The sequence below is a fragment of the Carcharodon carcharias genome, chromosome 24 (genome assembly GCF_017639515.1).
Source record: "Carcharodon carcharias isolate sCarCar2 chromosome 24, sCarCar2.pri, whole genome shotgun sequence".
NCBI lineage: Eukaryota > Metazoa > Chordata > Chondrichthyes > Lamniformes > Lamnidae > Carcharodon > Carcharodon carcharias.
This window is the reverse complement of record NC_054490.1, coordinates 14,574,128-14,590,900: the sequence shown is the minus strand read 5'-3', so window position 1 is coordinate 14,590,900 and position 16,773 is coordinate 14,574,128. Positions and strand designations below refer to the sequence as shown.

Sequence of the window (16,773 nt, the reverse complement as noted above, 5' to 3'; positions counted from 1 at the left end):
TGTGTGTGTGTGTGTGCTCTCTCAGTACTGACCCTCCGACAGTGCAACGCTCCCTCAGCACTGACCCTCCGACAGTGCAACGCTCCCTCAGCACTGACCCTCCGACAGTGCAACGCTCCCTCAGCACTGACCCTCCGACAGTACAAAGCTCCGCAGCACTGACCCTCTGACAGTGCGGCACTCCCTCAGCACTGACCCTTCGACAGTGCAGCGCTCCCTCAGTACTGACCCTCGGACAGTGCGGCACTCCCTCAGCACTGACCCTCGGACAGTGCGGCACTCCCTCAGCACTGACCCTCGGACAGTGCGGTACTCCCTCAGCACTGACCCTCGGACAGTGCGGCACTCCCTCAGCACTGACCCTCGGACAGTGCGGCACTCCCTCAGACGGTGCCACTCTCCCTGTCCTTTTCCTCTCCTATCCTGCATGAGGCTGCATTACCTGTATGTTGGTCATGTAGATGATGATTCCTCCCACTGCAATCATGCAGGCTGCAGGGAACAGCAATGCTGCAGAAGCTGGGGCAGAGGGAGAGAATGAGTGCAGGGTATAAATATGCATGAAGAAAGTTGTAATTCTGCAGAAGGTGTCACCAGCTCAGGTCACCACAAAACACTTTACAAACAAGGCAGTGTATTATTTGAAGTCTACTCACTAAGTGGGAAATAAAGGAGAGAACTTTCACACAGCAATCTCACATAAAGAGACAGTGTCATAATAAACAGCATTATGGGTTTTCTAACATTAGTTGAACAATAAATACTGGTTTCAATAAAAGCGCACTCTCAAGAGCCGATGCAGTAGCCCTCCCTCACTACTCACACTCCCAACGTTCAGTGCGCTATTAGTTCCGCCCCTCCAATCCTACAACGCTCCCTCAGAATTGTCCCACCAACTGTGTAGCAATCCCTCAGCACTGCCCCTTTGACAGTCTAGTTGCCTCTCAGTCCCTCCAAGTGTACAGTGATTCATCAGTACTGTCCCCCTAACAGTACAGAGAATCTATGATCTGCACTGTCCCTCTGACAGTGTGGTGTTCCCTCAGTTCTCTCCCTCTGACAGTGCAGTGATTCCTCTGTAATGTCCCTCTGACTGTGTAGTGCTTCCTCAGTACTGTCCCTCCGACAGTGCAGTCTTTGCTCTGTACTGTCCCTCTGACTGTGTAGTGCTCCCTCAGTACTGTCCCTCTGACTGTGTAGTGCTCCCTCAGTACTGTCCCTCTGACTGTGCAGTTCTCCCTCAGTACTGACCCTCCAGCAGTGCATTGATTCCTCTGTACTGTCCCTCTGACTGTGTAGTGCTCCCTCAGTACTGACCCTCTGACTGTGGAGTGCTCCCTCAGTACTGTCCCTCCAGCAGTGCAGTGATTCCTTTGTACTGTCCCTCTGACTGTGTAGTGCTCCCTCAGTACTGTCCCTCCAGCAGTGCAGTGATTCCTCTGTACTGTCCCTCTGACTGTGTAGTGCTCCCTCAGTACTGTCCCTCTGACTGTGTAGTGCTCCCTCAGTACTGTCCCTCTGACTGTGTAGTGCTCCCTCAGTACTGTCCCTCCAACAGTGCAGTGATTCCTCTGTACTGTCCCTCTGACTGTGTAGTGTTCCCTCAGTACTGACCCTCTGACTGTGTAGTGCTCCCTCAGTACTGACCCTCCAGCAGTGCAGTGACTCCTCTGTACTGTCCCTCTGACTGTGTAGTGCTCCCTCAGTACTGTCCCTCTGACTGTGCAGTGCTCCCTCAGTACTGTCCCTCCAACAGTGCAGTGATTCCTCTGTACTGTCCCTCTGACTGTGTGGTGCTCCTTCAGTACTGTCCCTCTGACTGTGTAGTGCTCCCTCAGTACTGTCCCTCTGACTGTGCAGTGCTCCCTCAGTACTGTCCCTCCAACAGTGCAGTGATTCCTCTGTACTGTCCCTCTGACTGTGTAGTGCTCCCTCAGTACTGTCCCTCTGACTGTGCAGTGCTCCCTCAGTACTGTCCCTCTGACTGTGTAGTGCTCCCTCAGTACTGTCCCTCTGACTGTGTAGTGCTCCCTCAGTACTGTCCCTCTGACTGTGTAGTGCTCCCTCAGTACTGTCCCTCCAACAGTGCAGTGATTCCTCTGTACTGTCCCTCTGATTGTGTAGTGCTCCCTCTGTACTGTCCCTCTGACTGTGCAGTGCTCCCTCAGTACTGTCCCTCTGTCTGTGCAGTGCTCCCTCAGTACTGTCCCTCTGACTGTGTAGTGCTCCCTCAGTACTGTCCCTCTGACTGTGTAGTGCTCCCTCAGTACTGTCCCTCTGACTGTGCAGTGCTCCCTCAGTACTGTCCCTCTGACTGTGTAGTGCTCCCTCAGTACTGTCCCTCTGACTGTGTAGTGCTCCCTCAGTACTGACCCTCTGACTGTGTAGTGCTCCCTCAGTACTGACCCTCTGACTGTGCAGTGCTCCCTCAGTACTGTCCCTCTGACTGTGTAGTGCTCCCTCTGTACTGTCCCTCTGACTGTGTAGTGCTCCCTCAGTACTGTCCCTCTGACTGTGTAGTGCTCCCTCAGTACTGTTCCTCTGACTGTGTAGTGCTCCCTCAGTACTGTCCCTCTGACTGTGTAGTGCTCCCTCAGTACTGTCCCTCTGACTGTGCAGTGCTCCCTCAGTACTGTCCCTCTGACTGTGCAGTGCTCCCTCAGTACTGTCCCTCTGACTGTGTAGTGCTCCCTCAGTACTGTCCCTCTGACTGTGCAGTGCTCCCTCAGTACTGACCCTCCAGCAGTGCAGTGATTCCTCTGTACTGTCCCTCTGATTGTGTAGTGCTCCCTCAGTACTGATCCTCTGACTGTGTAGTGCTCCCTCAGTACTGATCCTCTGACTGTGTAGTGCTCCCTCAGTACTGACCCTCCAGCAGTGAACCTCTACCTCAGCTGCCCCATCAACGTCCTTCCGTCCCTCATTGAATTAGACACAAGCATGTTGAGCAGCATTCTGTACCGCTCATAACTCCACCGATGCTGAAGCGGCCTGTAACAAGACCGGGACACAATTCAGGCTTGGCCTGACAAGTGGAAAATGAGCTTCGTTCCACGCCATGGCCAGGCAATGACCATCTCCCACAAGAGAGCCATCGCCCCTTGACATTCAGCTATACTGCTGTTGCTGCATCACCCACCATCAATATACAGGGGTGACCATTGACCAGAAGTTTAATCAGACTAGACATATACATATGCCATATATGGGGAGGCAGTGGTATCGTCACTGGGCTGGTAATCCAGAGATCCCCAGGTAACGCTCTGCGGACCTGAGTTCGAATCCCAGCATGGCAGATGGTGGAACTTGAATTCGAAAAATACCTGGAATTAAGAATCTAATGACGACCGTGAGACCATTGTCGATTGTTGTTAAAAAAAAACACCATTTGATTCACTAATTTCCCTTTCGGGACATTAGGAAATCTGCTGTCCTTACCTGGTCTGGTCTGGGCCTACATGTCACTCCAGAGCTACGGCAATGATTGACTCTTAAAAACGCCCTTCGAGCAGGGACAATTAGGGATGGGCAATAAATGCTGGCCTTGCCAGCGACGCCTACATCCCACGAGCTAACTTTTAAAAAATGTACCGTGGGCAAAGGAACAGGTTAGGGTTGTGAATTCCACAGTGAGTGACAGGCACCCACCAGGCCTCACATCCCATAATTAAAGAAAAGCAACTTACTCTACAGTGCCCCTGTATTTTTGTCCAGAAGCATAACTCCCCCCAAGTAGCATACCCCGGAGTGAATCCAGCTACATTACTACTGCCCCCGGCATTACAAATACCGTTATATAGCCAGGACACAGCTTAGCCTAGGATTATGAATCCAGGAATGCAATTCCTACACTGTCAGAGCCTGTAATTGTTTCAGCAGTATCGGCACACTACTTCCCGCTCACTTGTTAGGTCAGTAATACCACCATTACATTACCATATACATTGTGCTGTTAATCCAGCAACATTACCTTACACTGCCACACCGCGTTTTGTTAGTCCAATAGCATTAATATCACACAAACGTACACTGGATTATCAGTTCAGTAATTTCATGCTTGTGTTCACTGAATCACCGAATTTTAAGGGCACAGAAGGAGGCCATTCAGCCCATCGTGTCTGCACCGGCTCTCCAAATGAGCATCATGACCTAGTGCCATTGCCCAGCCTTTTCCCCGCACCTTGCTTATATTTAAATCATCATCCAATGCCCTCTTGAATGCCTCGATTGAACCTGCCTCCACCACGCTCTCAAACAGTGCATTCTGGACCCGAAACACTCGCTGGGTGAAAAGTTTTTTTCTCACCTCGCATTTCTGCAAAACGCTTTAAACCTGTGCCCTCTCGTTCGCCACCCTTTTCCGAGCGGGAACAACTTCTCCTGATCTACTCTGTCCAGCCCCCTCAGGAATGAACACCTCCACCGAATCTCCTCTCCGCCACCTTCTCTCCAAGGAGAACAGTCCTAACCTCTCCAATCTGTCTTCGTAACTGAAGCGTCTCGTCCCTGGAAACATTCTCGTAAACCTCTTCTGCACTCTCTCCAGTGTGTTCACATCCTTCCTATAGTGTGGCACCCAGAACTGTACACAATACTCCAGCTGAGGTCTAACTAGTACCTTACATAAGCTCAGCCTAACCTCCCTGCTCTTGTACTCTGTGCCCCTGTTAATAAAGCCCAGGATACTGTATGTTTTATTAACTGCTCTCTCCACCTGTCCTGCCACCTTCAGTGATCTTTGCACATATACACCCAGGTCCCTCTGCTCCTGCACCCCCATAGGAATTGTACCACTTGTGCACTCTGCTTGAGTGCTCTAGCTAGTCCCATTCCACTGTGTTTTGCACATGACCCTGCAATTTATTCTCTTTTAGGTGAGTATCCAATTTTCTTTCAGAAACCACTATCTCCAGCCTGTCTCCACCAACCTCTGGGGCATTGGAATGCCAGCGTTGGGCCTTACGCCGGTTAACTTGACTCGATGTCTTCCAGTTTTTCACTCCTTTGCCAATGGAAGCAATTTCTCCCAATTCACTTTGTCCCGGGCACCACCTGCCTCTGAATGCCTCTATCGAACCTTCCCTCAAACATCCCTTCCCTGAGGTTGCTCTGCCCCCAGCTTCTGCCATCTATCCACGCAATGGCCTGTTATGACCGATGCAGTTGGGAAAGCGAAGTTATTAAGAAAACCCAGAGGGGAAATTTGAAACAACCGTCATAACCTATAATTTTTAAGCGTTATGTTTGGGATGTGACTCTAAATTCAGGAATCAGAACACCAGTTCTCGAGGTTTTACATTAAACTAAATGAAACATTTTATTAACTTACACGGGTTAAAATATATATATATATCTTTTAACAAATTCCCAAACTAACCTCCATTAAGGCAACAGCAACCCATAGACTTAACCAAACACCAGGCTAAGCATTTTCACCTTACAGAATCAAAATGAGGTTCTTTTCACTTTGGTTCCTGTGGAGCCAGTTGGAGGCTTGATGCTGCCTTTTGATCTCACATTGCCTCTGCTCTGCACACCTGAAAACTGCTCAAGTTATACTTACCACCACTGATTGAATGCAAATTCTCATTGTATCTGAACTAAACCTCTCTAACAATAAAATCCCTTTCATAATACCAATTTTATTAGGAATATAATCATATTGCTTGGTAGCTGCTAGATAGGCGTCAGTTTTCACCCGCCTTCTTGGATGCTCTATTCAAAAAATGCAAATACACCCTATCTCTCTTACATATCAAAACTAGGACATGTCAAAGCACCCAGACTAGCTGGCTTTAATCCAATTAAGATGCAGTCACAGACTAAACCTCTATTTTAAAAGAAAAATACTTTCCAAAATTTTGCATATATTAATAGGTTCATGACACCCATCCCTGAAACCATCCTTGTACATTTTGCCTGTGCCCTCTCTAAAGGCTTCCCATCCATCTGAAACTGCACCACGCAGAGTTGGACACATTATAATTGAGGTCACCCCTACATTTCATTAAGGTCCACCACAGCTTCCTTGATTTTGCAGGCCTCTGTTTATCAATCCCATGATGTCCGGTGACTTTTTAACCACTTTCTCATCCTGCACTGCTCATAGATTAATGCACACAACCCTGCAGGTCTCTCTGAAAGTCCCCCACTTTCGAATTGTATCTTTTAGCTTATCTTATTCTCCCTGTCAAAATGTATCAGCCCACACTCCTCTGTGTTACATTTCATCTGCCGTGCGTTCGCACACACAAAATGGGCCATTCAGCCCCTCTAGCCCTGCTCCGCCATTCATTAAGGTCATGGCTGATCTGTTTGCGTTTCGAGCTCCACATTCCCATCTACCCACCCCACCCCCCCAATAACCTTTGATTCCCTTGCGTAACAAGAATGTTTCTACCTCTGCCTTAAAAATATTTAGTGACTCCGCCTCCACCACCTTCTGAGACAGAGAATTCCAAAGTCAACGCAACCCTCAGAGAAAAAATTTCTCCTCATCTCTGTCCTAAAAGGGCGACCCCTCATTTTAAAACAGTGCCCCCTGGTTCTGGACTCACCACAAGAGAAAATTTCCATGTCCACCTTGTCTAGGCCATTCAGCATCTTGTATACTTCAATCAAATCACACCTCACTCTTCTAAACTCCAGTGGAAACAAGGCCAGTCTGTCTAATCTTTCCTCATAAGACCCACTCATTCCAGGTATCGATCTAGTAAACCTCCTCTGAACCACCTCCAATACATTTACATCCTTCCTTAAATAAGGAGAACAAATCTGCGCACAGTATTCAGGATGTGGTCTCACCAATGCCCTGTATAACTGAAGCATAACACCCTGACTTTTATGCTCAATTCATCTCGTAATCAAGGATAACATTCCAATTGCCTTCTTAATTACTTGCTGTACCTGCATAATGACTTTTTGTGACTCATGTGCTAGAACACCCAGATCCCTCCGCACCTCGCAATTCTATAGCCGTTCTCCGTTTAAGTGTTGCTCTGCTTTTTTATTCTTCCTGCCAGTGTGAACAACTTCACATTTTCCCACATGACACCCCACCCGCCAGATTTTTGCCCACTCACTCAACTCACCTGTATTCTTCCACCATCCTGTCCACGTCCTGTTGAAGACTGACGCTATCTTCCTCAAAGCTCAAAATAATCCCTAGCTTTGCATCCGGTGCACCTTGTGAAATGATGCAACCTGTACACTCAAATCCAAATCATCAATAGGCATCATAGAATCGTAGGAAGATTACAACACAGAAAGAGGCCACTTGGCCCATCGTGTCAGTGCTGGCCAATAAACAAGCCATCCAGCCTAATCCCACTTTCCAGCGTTTGGACCTGCAGGTTATGACACTTGAGGTGCATATCCAGACACCTTTTAAATGAAGGTTTCTGCCACTGTCAGGCAGTGAGTTCCAGACCCCGCCCCCCCCCGCCCCCCCACCCCACAGCAACCCTCTGGGTGGAAAGAGTTTTCTTCTTCTCCCCTTTAATCTTTTGACCAAGACACTGTAAATCTACAACCCCCGAGCCACTGACCTCTGCTGAAGTGATGAAGCCTTTCTCTAGCCACACTATCCAGGCCCCTCTCAACGTTCTACATCCCAATCAAATCACCCCCCCAGCCTCCTCTGCTCCAAGGAGAACAACTCCGGCCTATCCAATCTCTCCTCATAGCTGCAATTTTCCAGTCCCGGCATCATCCTCGTAAACCTCCTCCCTACCCTCCACTCGGATGTAGGGAGTGAATGTACTATCGCCAAGTTTACAGATGACACCAAAATAGGAGGGAAGGCAAGTGGTGATGGTGACACGAGGAGTCTGCAGAGGGATATAGACAGGTTAAGTGAGCGGGCAGAAAACTTGGAAGACGGAATATAATGTAGGAAAATGTGAGGCTATGCACTTTGGCAGGAAGAATAGAGGAGCTGAATATTATTTAAATAGGGAAAGGCTGCAGAAAGCTGCAGCACAGAGGGATTTGGGGGTCCCTCGTGCATGAATCCCAAAAAGCTAACATACAAGTTCAGCAGGTAATAGGGAAGGCAAATGGAATGTTGGCCTTTATTTCAAAGGGAATGGAGTATAAAAATAGGGAATTCTTGCTAAAACTATACAAGGCACTAGTTAGACCAACACCTAGAATACTGTGAACAGTTTTGGTCCCCTTATCTAAGGAAAGATATACTGGCATTGGAGGCAGTGTAGGGAAGGTTCACTAGGTTGATCCTGGGTATGGAAGGAGTTTCTTATGAGGAGAGGTTGAGTAGGTTGGGCCTGTATTCATTGGAGTTTAGAAGAATGAGAGGTGACCTTATTGAAACATATTAGATTCTTAGGGGATTTGACAGGGTAAATGCTGAGAGGTTGTTTCCCCTTGTGGGAGAGTCTAGGACCAGAGGGCATAATCCCAGAGTAAGGGGTCACCCATTTAAGAGAGAGATGAGGAGGAGTTTCTTCTCTCAGAGGGTAGTGAATCTGTGGAATTCTTTACCGCAGAGGGCTGGAGAGGCTGGGTCATTAAATATATTCAAGGCTGAGACAGACAGATTTTTAATCAGTCAGGGAATCGAGGGTTATGGGAAAAAGGCAGGAAAGTGGAGTTGAGGATTATCAGATCAGCCATGATCTCATTGAATGGCGGAGCAGAGTCGATGGGCTGAGTGGCCTACTTCTGCTCCTCCGTCTTATGGTCTCTCTAGTACCCCCTCTCTATTATCAAGAAAAGTAATGATCCTGATACAGATTCCTGTGGAACCACTTTGCGTACCTTCCTCCAGCCCAAAAAGTAACCTTTTATCACTAGCCTCTGTTTCCTGTCTCCCTCCACACTTCACACAACCATGCTGCCGCTGCTCCTTTTATCCAGTGGGCACTGCATTAAACATCTCATTGAAGTCTAAATATATCACATCAACCACACTCTCCTTATTATCCCTTCACATTAGCTCAGCCAAAACTCAATCAAGTTTGCTAAACGCGGTTTGCCTTCAACAAAACCAAAATACTGCGGACGCTGGAAATCTGAAACAGAAACAGAAAATCGGACTCGAAACGTTAACTCTGTTTCTCTCTCCGCAGATGCTGCCAGACCTGCTGAGTTTTTCCAACAATGTTAACTCTGGTTTCTCTCTCATCTTAAATCTATTAATGTATATAATATTTTTGGAAAATATTTTTCATTTAAAATAGAAGTTTAGTCTGCAGGTGTATATTAACTGGATTAAAGCCAGCTAGTCTGGGTGCTTTGACATGTACTAGTTTTGATATGTAAGAGGGATAGCGTGTATTTGCATTTTTGAATACAGCATTCAAGAAGCGGGGTGAAAACTGGCACCTGTCTAGCAGATACCAAGCCATATGTTTTTATTAGTAATAAAATTAGTACTATGAAAGGGGTTTTATTGTTAGAGAAGTTTAGCTCAGAGGTTGGTGATACAATGAGAAATCACATACAATGGGTGGTGGTAGGTATAACTTCAGCAGTTTCCGAGTGTGCAGGACAGAGGTAACATGAGAACAAAAGGCAGCTGTAAACCTCCAACTGGCTCCACAGGAACCAAAGTGAAAAGAACCTCATTTTGAAATTGTAAGGGGGAAATGCTTTGCCTGGTGTTTGTTAAGTCTATGAATTGCTGTGGACTTAATGGAGATTAGTTTGGGAATTTGTTAAAAGTGATGATAGTGGTAATTCGAAGCCATGTGTCTGTGTGTATTTTATATATATATATTAACCAGCGTAAATTAATAAAATATTTCATTTAGTTTAATGTAAAACCTCGCGAACTGGTGGGCTGATTCCTGAATTTAGAGTCGCATCCCAAACAAAACACTTAAAATTATAGGTTATGACGGTTGTTTCAAGTTTCCCTCTGGGAATTTTAAAAACTCCACTTCACTGACTGCATGTGTCACAACACTCTCCACAGATGCTGCTGGACCTGCTGAGCTTTTCCAGCATTTTCTATCCTTGCCGTCAACAAAACTGTGCTGTCTTATTTTTAAAAAAACATACACTTGCTCAACCGGCTATTAATTCGACCAGGATTGCTCTCTCGCAAAATCTCCCCCCCACCCCCCCTCACCTCCCCAACCCACCAAGGTGAAATCAGCGATCTGCAGTTGTTTGCTTTATCCTTACAGCCGTTGGCGGACTCAGGACTAACATTTACAATTCTTCCAGTGGCGCTATCATCAACATGTAGCTAAGGAGGATTTGAAGAATGTGACCAGTCACTCCTCCATTTGCACCCTTTCATGCCTCAGCTTTCTCCATTGCACCTTATGCAGCCCTGCTGGTTTACTCACATCAAGTGCAGCCAGCCTCTCTAGCGTTTCCTCTTCCCCAACGTTCAGCCCACCTCGCTTCTTGGCTGCCTCCTATTTCACCTTGCGGCACTTTGCCAATGATGGGAATTTGGCTTCATTCTTGGCAAAGGCAGGCGTAAAGTAACCATTTAGTAACCTCATCCGTGAATCCTCTTATCGGTCTCTGAGAGGCCCTTGCTCCACATTTGCAGGCCTTTTTATCATTCGTAGGCCAATAGAAGACTCGCGCATTCCGTTTTACTCAATGAGCTAATCAAACTCAAACAGAATAAGCCCTTGTGAGGATGGGTTGAGTTCCTACATTTTAAAAGTACCCGGGGAAGAGGCGGAAGCGACATTACTACACATCCTTAATACTTCACTTTATGTCTTGGGTGAATGAGTTCGTTGGCCAGCCGACATCTAACTGCACGCCTTCCTGGGTTCTCATCAGTTGCTGCTTGCAATCAGTAACGAGGAGAGACTGATAGTGATGGTTTGTCGAGACTTAGGGCAGAGCACCAGATCACATATGCTCACGCAGAAACCTCCAGGGCTAGACTAACAGTTCCCCATTGCCTGCGCCGTACAGCGATTTGTCAGTGCTGTCACGTGATCAGTACCCTTGCATTCTCTTAAAGGGACAGGGTACCTCAGTTTACCACACTTCATTTAGCAAGAAAGTGGGCCAGAAGGCTGGCGGACAGTTAACTTCGTTGGGGAGGTGGTGGGGTAGTGGGGTTGGCACTGGACTAGTGACGCAGAGGCCCGGCCTGAAGCTATGGCCCTCGTTAGGGCTCAGCTGGAGTATTGTGTACAATTCTGGGCACCACGTTATCGGAAGGATGTGAGCACATTGGAGAGAGTGCAGAAGAGGTCTACAAGAATGGTTCCAGCGATGAGGAAATTCAGCTATGAAGGTAAATTGGTGAGGTTGGGACTGTTCTCCTCAGAGAGAAGGCGGCTGAGAGGAGATTTGATACAGGTTCAAAATCTATGAGGGGGCTGGACAGTATAGATAGGGAGAAGCTGTTCCTGCTTGTAAAAGGGTCAAGAACGAAAGGGCACAGATAAAAAGTGATTTGCAAAAGAGGCAAATGCGAGGTGAGAAAAAAACTTTGTCACACAGCGAGTGGTTCAGGTCTGGAATGCACTGCCCAGAAGTGTGGTGGAGGCAGGTTCAATCGAGGCATTCAAGAGGATGTCAGATGAATTTTTGAATAGAAACAATGTGCAGGGCTACAGGGAAAAGGCACTAGGTCATGATGCTCATTTGGAGAGCAGGCGCAGGCACAATGGGCAGAATGGCCTCCTTCTGTGCCATTAAAATTCTGTGGTCCTGAGGCAGTGGGAAACCTTCAGGTTGACAAGTAAATTTCAACGCAGGTAAATGTGAAGTACAGCCACTTGGTAAGTGCAACAGGACCCACGTTACTTGGAAAAGAAGGATTTGAACGAGGCAGATGGGTAAAGGGACCTGGTAGCACAGATGAAATGGTCGCTAATAGCATTAGCACAGGTTAACAAGGCCACAAGCACAAATAAGCCCAGGGGGTTATTTCTAAAGGGTTAAAGCTGGAAGGTATAGAGTTAATCCTAAAATTATATTGAAGTTTGTTCACACAGAGAACATGAAACTAGGAGGGGGTGGGGTGGGGTGGGGTTGGGGAGGGGTGTTGGTGGGGGGGATGTAAAATGCCTTTCAAAAGAACATTGACGTCGGTGGTAAAAGCAAAAACTGCGGATGCTGGAAATCCAAAACATAAACAAAAATAGCTGGAAAAATTCAGCAGGTCTGGCAGCATCTGCGGAGAGGAACACAGTTAACGTTTCGAGTCCGTATGATTCTTCAACAGAACATTAACTTCGGCGGGACTGGAAAATCCTGCTGGTCGGAGGGGCTGTAAAATTCCACGTCTGTTTGTCTGTCTCTCTCTGTCTCTCTCCCTCTGTCTCTGTTTCTCTGTCTATCTGTCTCTCTCTCTCTCTATGTCCTTCTCTCCCTGTCTCTCTCTCTCTCTCTGTCTTTCTCTGTCTATCTGCCTATCTGTCTCTCCATCTCTGTCTATTTGCCTGTCTGTCTCTCTGCCTTTCTGTCTGCCTAACTCTCTCTTTTCCTCTCTCTGTCTCTCTCCTCTATCCCTCTCTCTCTTTATCTCTGTCTGTGTCTCTCTCTGTCTCTCTCTCTCTCTCCCTCTGTCTGTTTGTCTCTCCATCTCTCTCTGTCTCTCTTTCTGTCTCTCTCTTTCTCTATCTCTCTCTCTTTGTCTTACTGTCTCTCTCTGTCTGCCTCTCTCTCTCTGTCTCTCTCTCTATCTCTCTCCCTCTCTGTCTCTGTTTCCCTGTTTGACTGTCTCTCCTTCTCTCTATCTCTGTCTGTCTCTCTCTGTCTGTCTCTTTCTCTGTTGCTCTCTGTCTGTCTGTCCCTCTTTCTGTTTCTCTGTCCCTCTCTCACTCTGTCTCTGTCTTTCTGTCTCTCTCTCTCTTTCTGACTCTCTCTTTCGCTCTGTCTCTCTCTTTCTCTGTCTCTGTCTCAGTCTCTCTCTGTCCCTGTCTCTCTCTGTCTGTCTGTCTTTCCCTCTGTCTCTCTCTGTCCCTCTCTCTCTAACTCTCTCTCTGTCACTGTCTCTCTCTCCTCTATCTCTCTCTCTCTCGGTCTCTCTCTCTCTTGGTCTCTCTCTCTCTCTGTCTCTCTCTTGGTATCTCTCTCTCTGTCTCTTTGTTTCTTTCTCCCTCTGTTTCTCTGTCTCTGTCTTGCTCTCTCTCTCTGTCTCTCTCAGTCTCTGTCTCTTTCTGTCTCTCTCTGTCTCTGTCTCTCCGTCTCTCTCTCTCTGTCTCTGTCTCTCTGTCTCTCTCTCTGACTCTGTTTCTCTGACCCTGTCTCTGTCTCTCTCTCTCTCTGTTTCTGTCTCAGTCTCTCTTTCTCCTTCTCCTTCTCTTAAATACATGAGACTTCCCCCTCCCTCTCTCATTCCCATCACCAGTGATCTTAGAAGAAGCTGGACTCACCAGCAGTGGAGAATGCGATCATCAGAGTGGCGGCGATGTACAGGGATCTGAGGAGATAACAAAAAAGAGCATATTTAAAATCAGGCCTGTCTTGTGGCCACAGCTTGCTCCCCTTGCCCATTTCCACTGGGAAGAAGGAGCTCCCAACTATCCAGCACCTTTCATGGCCAATTCATTGTTGCAGAGGTTCTTGAGGGCAGCTCACCACCACCTTCACAAGGACAATGTCAGGGTGTGCGACACCCATGTTTCATAAGCAAGTGAATAAAATAAGATCCCAATCACCCTTTGTCGAGTTATTGTTGTGACTTGTGAGTCCCAACTGCACGCTTGTTGAGGGGTGACCAAGTTGGTACTTTAGGTAGAGTAGTTCCGTAGACACTTCTTAGGTGGAACACATTCTGTTTATTCACAAGGTGCTCAGCAGTTACACTTGTGTGTTTCTACGCCAAACTCTATCTACATACTTCTGCTGCTCTCTCGCAGACAACTGACTTCCAACTAGCTACTAATTAACTCACTAACTACTAACTAAGTTAGCCCGCGCTACTCCGCTGTAGGTTACACAAGGTCATGTGATCTTCCACCATAACATTCTTCTTAAAGGTATACCACTACACATTAGATAAAACCATAGTTACCACATCCCTCCCCCTCTACTTGGAAACATATTTACAACATTTGTTCAAGTTAGCAAATTATTTACGCTGATAAGTTATTTACAAATTCAGTCTTTCTGGGGGTTTCCTTAGGAGCGAATCGACTGAGTAACTCAGTTTTCTCAACTCTTGTAGGTACAACAGGCACTTCAGAAATATCTGTGCTGGGCTGAGTTCTCTCAACGTGAAACGTTGACTCAGTCGTGAGCTCTGGCGGAATCATTTCTCGATGATTTGTCTCTTCCTCCCTCAAATGGTCCACATGCCTCCCTGTGACTCAGCCTTCCACCTCCCCATGGTCAGACAGAGCTCCAGTCACCGCACTTATTTCACCCGCTAACCACTTTGGTCCTTCTCCAAAGTTATTGGCATATGCCATCTCTCCCGCGGTACACTTCCTGTCATGTCCAGTTTTTTGACTTCCCTGACCCCTTCTCGCCTTCACCCGTTAAAGTTCGGCATCATTAATCTCAATCTTGTCCGGAGATGGTGTTTCGTTCATAATTCCGCAGGTTGTTGTTTGGTGAGGGCTGGTCCTATCATGGGAAAGGAAGCGCTCTAGCCTGGAGACTGAGGAATCTCCAGTTGACTTGCTCATGCCAGGCTCGAACGTTGGAACTGCTCTTTCGGCCAGTCCGTTTGAGGGTGATGTCTTCACACGAGTGATAAACCGTTGAAGCGGAGCACTCGTACCATTGCCCGTACCGTTATCAGATACGGCCTCTCCTGGTGGCCCACTAATTGCGAAACTTTGACCTTGCTTCTCAATTGTAGCAGAAGACGTTGGTGACTTCACCTCACATGTGCCCGTCCATTTTGAGTGGGCATCAACAATGAGCAGGAACACTGTTCCCAAGGAAGGTTCCAACACGGCCAATGTGTAATCATACCTATGGTCTACCTGGCCACTCCCAACGGAGCTGTTGAAGGTAATTTTTGCGCTTGGCGACACTGCACATGATTCTTCACTAAGCTCTCTCTTTCACCATCCATCTCAGGCCCACCGTAGATAGCTGCGCGCTATGGTCTTCCTTCGGGATATTCCTGGACGTGCGCTCTCTAGTTCGATTAACAGTGGCCCGCTGCCCTTTGGAGGAGCTATCACCGGTGCTCCCCACAATAAGATGCCAACCTGACTGGTTGTTTCGTGTCTCCTGTTGAAGTACGGTTTCTATTTCGTCCGATACGGGTTATGGTGACCAACCGTGAAGCACTTCTTCTCTACTGGGTCCCCACCTGTCCAGTCTCTGATCTGTCGAGCACATACTGGCAAGGAAATCTAAGAAATTTAACAACAACGCAAGTTCTTGAGGGACTGAAACATCTTCAAACGACTAAGCGGCATCTGCGTTGGCGATTCGATTTCCAGGCCGACGTCCAAGAGCGTACTCGTACCCTGCCAGGGCCAGGACGTTACTGGTGTTCCTGTGCCTTCTTGCGATGGGCATTTTCCTTCCTGACACCGGCTTTATTTTCAGCCTTCTTTCCGACTCCCGCATTGGCCCCGGCTGCTCTCAGGTGCCAGCTCTTCCCCAGTGAAACTCGGTTGCTGCGCCTCCCTGAATTTCGGCTTCGTGGGGACGCCTGCAACTCTTGCCGCCAGAGGCCTCTTTGGCTTCATGCGGCTGACTCTTTGGCTCTCCCGTCTCTCGCTTTTTTTATTTGCCATCGGTGCACTGCCTCCTGGGAAATTTAGGCTGTGGTCTTCTCTGCCAACTCGTTCTTCTCTTCACTCGGAGGACCGCCGGGCTCCTTGGGCAGAACTTTACTGTCGGCAAGCGGGGACCCTACTCGCCGAAGCGTGAAATGACGGGCGGTGACGTTGGGAGTGCAGCCTGACATCATCGCGATCTCCCAATCAGTGGGGGCGCGCCGGTGTGGGCTGCGTGCCCACCGAACTTGTCAAAGGCCTGTTAAGGCCATTAATTGACTAGTTAAAGTAATCCTCATCTCTGCCCGTCCAGACTTAAGGTTGGCGAGGGGAGGCAGGCGAAGAGCCCAGGCTTTTCTCATGGGTAGGATGAGGTTTCCTGAAGGTTTTATTCATTCAATAAAAATTTTTACGACAATTCATAAACAGGTCCCAGCTCGCCCGACACTGTCACATGGCGGGGGGAGGACGGGACATGCCCGAATAATTTTAACTGTTCTTTTCTCCCAGCTTTTAAAACCAGAGTTAATCTCTCGGAGGCGGCTCTGTGCCTCAGGAGATTTCTGGGCGTGCGTGAAAGAGCGCTGGATCCGACTATCCCTCCTCCACCCCCACCCCCACCACCCGTGCGTCACGCTGGGTGGGCCTCGTAAAATGGCGGCGCGCAGCCGATTGTGGGTGGGGATCAGTTCCATGCCTGCCTGCGCCCGCTCCGAACCAGCCCACCCGACAGGGAGATAATTCTGCCCCTTTTTTGTTTCTCCTCATACTTTTCCAGAGGTACATCCATAGACAGGAGGGAAACCGGTGGGGGGGGGGGAGGTGAAGATCGTTCAGGGGGTTTTCGCTTCATTTTGGAGGTTCTTTACCTCGACTCGGACTCTGTCCCTCAGGATGCTCTCTCCTGGCTCCTTGTTCCTCTAGGTTGTTGAGCCTTGAGGCTCTCTCCTTTTGCAAGGCAGGAATATTTTCAGCTTCCTTTTGGAATCTCTGTGACAAATCAAAGTTGATTTCCCGCGGCCGGATTCGCCCGAGGAGGCTTGGCCCCCTGTCTCTCAACACCAACACTGGCAGTTTGACCGATTGGCTCCGATAATGGACAGGAACCCTGCTAATGCCTTTGACTTGGATGTCTTCG

General features: G+C 48.1%; 1 protein-coding gene across 1 annotated transcript in view; it reads right to left on the bottom strand.

Moving 5' to 3' along the window:
* Positions 1-16,773, bottom strand: part of LOC121269346 (solute carrier family 43 member 3-like) — a 110,227-nt gene that overhangs the window by 38,291 nt on the left and 55,163 nt on the right. The window contains exons 3-4 of the mRNA XM_041173898.1: positions 13,326-13,372; positions 443-519 (exon numbers count right to left, since the gene is read on the bottom strand). Of these exons, the coding sequence (XP_041029832.1) occupies positions 443-519; positions 13,326-13,372 (124 nt within the window). The remainder of the gene's footprint in view (positions 1-442; positions 520-13,325; positions 13,373-16,773) is intronic.